General features: G+C 44.1%; 1 protein-coding gene across 1 annotated transcript; it reads left to right on the plus strand.

Moving 5' to 3' along the window:
- Nucleotides 1-1,344: 1,344 nt before the first annotated feature.
- LOC311082235 (scavenger receptor cysteine-rich type 1 protein M130-like) lies at nt 1,345-8,295 on the plus strand (the record flags this gene model as incomplete). Its single annotated transcript, XM_084112968.1, has 12 exons — nt 1,345-1,420; nt 2,482-2,796; nt 4,550-4,864; nt 4,968-5,282; nt 5,377-5,700; nt 5,777-6,094; nt 6,567-6,863; nt 6,982-7,059; nt 7,234-7,548; nt 7,638-7,838; nt 7,939-8,034; nt 8,231-8,295. 12 exons carry the CDS (start codon nt 1,345-1,347, stop codon nt 8,293-8,295), a joined length of 2,715 nt encoding a protein of 904 aa, XP_083969094.1.

Below are 8,295 nucleotides of genomic sequence, written 5' to 3' on the forward strand. Positions count from 1 at the left end.
CGGCGGCCATCTTGTCCGGAGACACTGGCTCGGCCATCTTGTCCGGAGACACTGGCTCGGCCATCTTGTCCGGAGACACTGGCTCGGCCATCTTGTCCGGAGACACTGGCTCGGCCATCTTGTCCGGAGACACTGGCTCGGCCATCTTGTCCGGAGACACTGGCTCGGCCATCTTGTCCGGAGACACTGGCTCGGCCATCTTGTCCGGAGACACTGGCTCGGCCATCTTGTCCGGAGACACTGGCTCGGCGGTGGCCATCTTGTCCGGAGACACTGGCTCGGCGGTGGCCATCTTGTCCGGAGACACTGGCTCGGCGGTGGCCATCTTGTCCGGAGACACTGGCTCGGCGGTGGCCATCTTGTCCGGAGACACTGGCTCGGCGGTGGCCATCTTGTCCGGAGACACTGGCTCGGCGGTGGCCATCTTGTCCGGAGACACTGGCTCGGCTGTGGCCATCTTGTCCGGAGACACTGGCTCGGCGGTGGCCATCTTGTCCGGTGACCCTTGCTTGGCGTCGGCCATCTTGTCCGGTGACCCTTGCTTGGCGTCGGCCATCTTGTCCAGAGACACAGGCTCGGCGGCGGCCATCTTGTCCGGAGACACTGGCTTGGCGGACGTGACGTGAACAGTCTCTGGCTGGTTAGGCGTGACGTGAACAGACTCTGGATCGGCAGACGTGACGTGAAGCGTCTCTGGATCGACAGACGTGACGTGAACAGTCTCTGGATTGGCAGACGTGACGTCGTGAAGCACTGGCTCGGCAGGACTGACGTGAAGCTCTGGCTCGGCAGGACTGATGTGAAGCTCTGGCTTGGCAGGACTGACGTGAGGTGCAGACTCGGCCGGGCTGGCGTGGAGCGCAGGCTCGGCAGAGACCTCGACTGAAAGAGACTCTGGAACAGTGGTTTTGGCAGGACGAGACCCCGTTAGGCCGATCTTCTTGGCCCTCCGTGCTGACATGAGCGGTGAGTCCATCACGCTGGACATTAATCTAGAACATCCAGAGACCGATCCGGTGATGGGCCTGATGGGTGGCATGACGTGAAGATTCTCAGGCTTAGAGTTTCTCGTGAGTTTGCGGGGTTCTTCCTCCGCAAGGCCCACAGTAAATGATGAACCGCTCAAGGAAAGGGCCAAGTCAATATACTGTTCAAGAGTCCCGTTAGGGTCATGCAATGGCATACGGTAGTTGAGTGACTCAGATAGTCCTCCGCTAAAAAATATCATTAGACATACCTCATCCATGTAAGTCAGAGGAGCAAGCTTCAAAAAGTCCATTACATAATTCTCGATGGGTCGATCTCCTTGACAGAGACGTATAATTTGTGCTGCTGGATTCATCGATGGGTCTGGGTCTTACTTGGCTGCTGGATCTGTGTTGGCATAGTTTTCTGTCACAAACCGCTCTGAGACACGAAGGTGAGATCCAATTGCAGCTTTATTCAGAAGGGGACAATCCAGACACGTAAACAAATGAACAGGCAACAGGTCAAAGTCCAGGTAGGCAGTCCAAACAAACAAACACACAAGGCTGGGGACAAGGCAAACGGGTAATCCAGAGGCAGGCAGGGGACAAGGCAAATGGGTAATCCAAAAGCAGGCAGAGAGTCCAAGAAACTGAAATACAGGGAACCAAAGAAATGCTCAGAGATGCAGTGCAACACATACAAAACTACGCAGTGATTGAATGTGAAAACCAGGCTTTTAAGGGGTGAGCTAAACAAGGTAATGACAAACAGGTGAATGTGATCAGTGAAGATGAGTCCGAGCAGTGAGTATGGGAAATGTAGTTGTGAGGGAAAATGACAATCTGAAATGGAGTGCCCTCTGGTGGTTCTCGAGGGCACTCCAACTGATGACCGTTACAATAATATGTTTTCATAATAAATATATTTTATTTCAGAAGATAAAGGAAAATATGATTTCCCGTTGATTGATATATTAATTATATGACTGACTCATTATTGAAGTTCTCTAAATTTAAATTGAGTTTTTTCCTGTTTTATTCTTTCAGAAGTCCGACTGGTTGGAGGTTCTCGCTGCTCTGGGAGGTTAGAGATACTTGATGATCAGTCGTGGGTTTCAGTGTGTGACGCTGCCTTTGACCAGCAGGATGCAGAGGTTGTGTGTAGAGAGCTGGACTGTGGGGCTCCTGTACAGGTGCTGGGAGAAGATGCTTTTGGCAAAGGAGACGCTCAGATGTGGACACAAGAGATTCAGTGCAGATGAAATGAGTCTCAGATTCACCTCTGTCCAACATCACCATCACATGAAAACAACTGTCCTCATGAAAATGATGTTGGACTGGTGTGTGCAGGTTTGAGCCTTTTTTAAATAAACTGAAATCAAATTTAATGTTTCCAAAATCTACTCTAAATATTAGTAAATTGTATCATAGTTTTTTCTCTTATTGTGATACTTTTTTCCTCATTCTTTCCTTTTGTCCATATGTCTTTACTCCCTCTTTATTTACTTTATAGACAATTTAAGAGTAAGGCTGGTTGGTGGTCACAGTCGCTGTGCTGGTACAGTGGAGGTTCTTCATAGAGGTCAGTGGGGAACAGTGTGTGGTGCTGGTTGGGATTTGCCTGATGCTGCAGTGGTGTGTAGAGAGCTGGACTGTGGAGAACCTGTAGATGCTCTTGGTGATGCTCATTTTGGACCAGGATCAGGACCAATCTGGGCAAATCGCACGTTATGTTCGGGATCAGAATCTACACTGAAGAACTGTGGAACAGTAAATTGGGCTTTGTATGACTGTGATCATACTAAAGATGCAGGAGTAATCTGCTCAGGTAAACTGCTCCAAACCCTGCACTGTTTTTAGATCACTGATATTTCAACTGTCTTAAAGGGAAAGTTCAACCCAAAATGAAAAATCAGTCATCATTTACTTTGTCTTTCAAACCTCTATGACTTTGTTCTGTAGAGCACACAATGTTTTTTTTTTGTTGTTGTTTTTTTACTTTCATTATATTGAAAATACTACTAGGATATTCTGTAAAATTCCCTTTTTATGTTCCATAAAAATGAAAGTCATATGATATGGGTTGACATGAGAGATTGAGTAATTTGACTGTTTTACTCCTTTCCCATTAATAAGTGGTGCTTTATGGTAGAACAATAATGACAAGAATTACACACCTTTAAATAAACAAAATTGAAATGTTTCTTATCTCTTGCTACTTCAGGTGTCAGGCTTATTGGAAACTCCAGTTGCTCTGGGAGGTTGGAGATGCTTGATGATCAGTCGTGGGTTTCAGTGTGTGACGCTGCCTTTGACCAGCAGGATGCAGAGGTTGTGTGTAGAGAGCTGGACTGTGGGGCTCCTGTACAGGTGCTGGGAGAAGATGCTTTTGGCAAAGGAGACGCTCAGATGTGGACACAAGAGATTCAGTGCAGAGGAAATGAGTCTCAGATTCATCTCTGTCCAACATCCTTACATAAAAACAGCTGTTCACATTATAATTACCAGGGGCTGATCTGTGCTGGTGAGTTAAAAGAATATAGTAATATCATACCTTTTACTAATAGGGTGCATCTCAGTCAGCTTCATATTTCACAGTCTGAACACTGACCAAGGAGCCAGCCATTTTAAGATCTGTCTCAATCACAAAATCCTTCAAGTTCACAGGAATGTTTGCTCCCTAAAAATCCCACAATGCATTCTAAAAACTAGATGCTCACTACGTTCCCCTTAATGGAAATTCTGTTAAGTGCAAAACAAATAACACAAACCAATATGTCAGTATAAACATCAGTAGATAAGTAGTGAACAGTGTCGTAAATATTTACAATTAAAATTTGGCTAAAATGTTTCAGATATATATAACAACAATCAAAATATATTTCATAACATACTTTAAACGGCAAAAAGAAATGTCAGAAAGATGTTATGTGTGTTGTTAATAAATACCTGTGGTGACGTTTTATGACACAAGCACTAGTCATATCACCGGATTTGAAAAATCAGTGTCCAAATGTGTAGTGAGCCAGTGTGCTTTACCAGTGCTGAATTTGTGTACACAATTTACTGATACGCGAACTAGTGTGTTTACGGAGATGCAATCACGGTCTCTATCTGTATTTTTCTGTCACTTAGATAAAAAGTATGTGAGGCTGGTTGGTGGTAACAGTCGCTGTGCTGGTAGAGTGGAGGTTCTTCATAGAGGTCAGTGGGGAACAGTGTGTCACTATGACTGGGATTTGCCTGATGCTGCAGTGGTGTGTAGAGAGCTGGACTGTGGAGAACCTGTAGATGCTCTGAGTGATGCTTATTTTGGACCAGGATCAGGACCAATATTGATAGATGTATTATGCACTGGATCAGAGTCAACACTGAAGAACTGTGGATGGAGCGTACATGTCTGTACTCACAATTATGATGCCGGTGTCATCTGTTCGGGTGAATAATTTAACTGATTGCCCATTAATTTGTTGTGACATAAAAAATAGTTTGTTTGAAAAACTGTTTGTATGTTTATTGTATTTAACTATCAAGCATTTGTTTTTGTCTACTGTGCACTGTCATTCCTGTAATATTAAAAGGTCATAAAGCTTCCAGACTCGTTAATGGATCTCACCTGTGCTCTGGGAGGTTAGAGATACTTGATGATCAGTCGTGGGTTTCAGTGTGTGACGCTGCCTTTGACCAGCAGGATGCAGAGGTTGTGTGTAGAGAGCTGGACTGTGGGGCTCCTGTACAGGTGCTGGGAGAAGATGCTTTTGGCAAAGGAGACGCTCAGATGTGGACACAAGAGATTCAGTGCAGAGGAAATGAATCTCATATTTCATTTTGCTCAATTTCATTATCACACAAACAAAGCTGTACCAGTGACTATAATGTGGGACTGATCTGCTCTGGTAAATTATAAATATTCATTGTCTCTTTGTTTGTATTTAAAACAGTATATGTGCTCTGTCAGCTGCATTATACTTTATTTTAACCTCTATGTCCTTTATTCAGGTTACACAGAGGCCAAACTGATGAACGGTTCAGACTCCTGTTCTGGAAGAGTGGAGCTTCGGTTCCTCAATGAATGGGGCTCAGTGTGTGATGCATGCTGGGATATGAGAGCTGCCAGTGTCCTCTGTAGACAGCTGAATTGTGGGATTGCTGTGTCTGTTGTGGGATCAGACTGGTTTGGAGAGGGAAGTGGTGAAATCTGGGCTGATGTATTTGATTGTGACGGGAATGAAACAAAACTCTCAGAATGTTCCGTCTCTTCATGGAGACGAGCTGAATGTTCTCATAGGCGAGATGTTGGAGTCATTTGCTCTGGTAAAATTATATTTGACACTCAGAGCATTATGCTCTTTTTCACCATGTTATAACATAATTCTTATTTTAGTAAAACCTCAGATCTTCTCCTCAGGTTCCTCTCTGGCTGTTCATGATGGTCTGGTGCGGTTGTCTGGAGAGAGACAGTGTGAGGGGGAGCTGGAAGTTTCCATCCATCAGGTCTGGAGGAGAGTTCTGCTGGACTCCTGGAGTCTCACTGAATCTTCTGTGGTCTGCAGACAGCTGGGCTGTGGCTCTGTGCTGAACTTCTCCGGCTCCTCTTCATCCAGTCCTGAACACAGTCATGAGTGTGTGACGGGCTTCCAGTGCTCTGGGAGTGAAGCTCATCTGGGGAACTGCAGCTCTCCACAAACTCTCAACTGCAGCTCCACACAACAGCTGTCAATCACCTGCCTTGGTGAGAACAACAACATCTGGGCAGATTCTTCAGTTGTTAGTGATCAATAATGTGTTTTTCTCTCTCTGAATATCAGGTCGCGGGTCCATCAGGCTGGTGGGTTCTGGGGGAGACTGTGCAGGGAGGCTGGAGGTTTTTCACAGCGGCTCATGGGGGACAGTGTGTGATGACTCCTGGGATATTAAAGATGCCCATGTGGTGTGCAGACAGCTGCAGTGTGGAGTGGCCCTCAGTAACCAGCAGGTACCAGCCTGGTTTGGTCCTGGTTCTGGACCCATATGGCTGGATGAGGTGGAGTGTGAGGGGAATGAGACGTCCCTGTGGAACTGCTCTTCTCCAGGCTGGGGGAAACATGACTGTCAACACAAGGAGGATGTAGGAGTCGTGTGCTCAGGTAAACATGCTTCTATATATGTGTTTAAATTAAACTTATAATGAATATAACATTTTAAGAAACTTCAAGTTAACACTTTCCAATAAGGTACATTAGTTAACTACCTTAGTTAACCTAAACTAAGAATGAACTATACTTCTACAGCATTTATTAATTCATTAATTAATTTATTAATTTCAACATCTACTAATACATTATTAAAATCAAAGGTTGTATTTGTTAACATTAGTTAATGTACTGTGAACTAACATGAACAAACAACGAACGAACAGCTGTGTTTATTAACCAACATTAACAAAGATGAATAAATACTGTAACACATGTATTGCTTATTGTTAGTTCATGTTAGTTAATACATTAACTAATGTTAACTAATGAACCCTATTGTAAAGCGTTACCAACTTTAAAAACACATTTATGCATCCATAATACCCACACTTTTAAAATGTACTCATTTTCCACTTCTGTCTAGAGTTTAAAGAGATCAGGTTAACTGAGGGCTGTGAAGGGAATGTGGAGGTTTTCTACAATGGATCCTGGGGTAATGTGTGTTACCATAAGATGGACAGAGACACAGTTAGTCTGATCTGTCAAGAGCTGAACTGTGGAAGATCTGGAAGTGAACCCAGTTATTCAGAGGGACTGAAGTCTCATAATTGGCTTGATAAACTTAAATGTCGACGTCATGATTCCACTCTATGGCAGTGTCCATCTTCACCCTGGGGACAGAATGACTGTGATAATGAAGTGGCCAAGATCACCTGCTCAGGTAAGAAGATATTTAACTGATTTAAGATAGTTGGAAAACATTATGTTTGTTTCAGTATGATTATTATTAATAATTTTTCTATTCAGTATTTAATTAAATTTTAATGTTTTAATTTTAGAGGAGCAGACTCATGAATCTCCTCGGAGTCGTCTGACATGTTCTACCTCAGAATCTCCTCACCAGAGACAGTGTTCAAGTAAGATAATTAAAAGGGTGTATTTTCTTTATTCACAGTATCTTGAATTATTAATATCTGAGCACTTGTACACTGAATCCACATTCCACATTCATAATTTGTCACAACCTTAAATAGTCATAAAATGCATTGTAAATGTATTGCTGGTCAGTGATGTTGCTGTGTGTGATTTAGATCATGTTCCTCTCAGACTGAGTGGAGGTTTGGGCCGGTGCTCTGGGAGGCTGGAGGTGTATCATAACGCTGTGTGGGGTTCAGTCTGTGCTGATCTGTGGGACATCAGCGATGCTCAGGTGGTCTGCAGGCAGCTGGGTTGTGAAGCAGCACTGAGGGCTGATGGGAATTCAGTCTTTGGTGCTGGTGAAGGTGTTGTGTGGCTGAACAGAGTCGAGTGCAGAGGGAATGAGATTCACCTGTGGGACTGTCCTCTCTCCCTGAAGAACCACACTGACTGCTCCCACAAAGAGCACGCTGGACTCACCTGTGCAGGTCACTGTAAAACACTGACCAATGTTTGTCTTTCTTTTTTTTAAACATAATTTTAGTGCTAATAATACTGTTTTTGACTGTTTTGTTAGATTTGTCAGTGTCCACTTCTCCTGCCAGAACAACATCAGCTTCTCCTCCAGTTTCTCAGACAGTGCGCTCAACATCAGTCACTTCTCCACAAACTCCTCCAGTGTCTCTCTCTGTGCTTGTGGTTGTACTGGGAGTTTTGCTCTTACTGCTCTTAGTGCCACTGCTTATACTGATTCAGCAGAACAGAGTGATGAAGAGAGGTAGGAGAGATCCAGAGACTGTCATATTGTGTCTTATTCAGTGTGTGTGATCAGTCATGTGTTGTGAACTGACAGCAGGTTTGTCTGTCTACACTCACAGCTCTCTCTAAGAGGAGACACAGGACGACGACTGAGGCCGTTTATGAGGAGATTCATCACAGACCCACTAATAGACAGATTTTCTTCACTCAGAGGGGTGAGTAAATGTCATAGAGTCTGATTTGAGGAGATCATAATCACTTTATTCATAGCGGAGAGTAGAGTTAATCACATAGATCCATTTGTGTTATCTGAAATGATACAGGGTTAGTGTTGTGATTCAAAGGATTTGGGGATTTTGGTTGATTTACACCTGTGAACGTGTGTCTGATTAATCTACTTCTCCATAATAGGAAGTGTCCTTTCAGAAGAACAGCATTCTGGGTATGAAGATGCTGATGAGCTTCTTTCAGGTTAG

Source organism: Abramis brama (assembly GCF_963993115.1).
Source record: "Abramis brama genome assembly, chromosome: 4".
In the NCBI taxonomy this organism is placed as follows: domain Eukaryota; kingdom Metazoa; phylum Chordata; class Actinopteri; order Cypriniformes; family Leuciscidae; genus Abramis; species Abramis brama.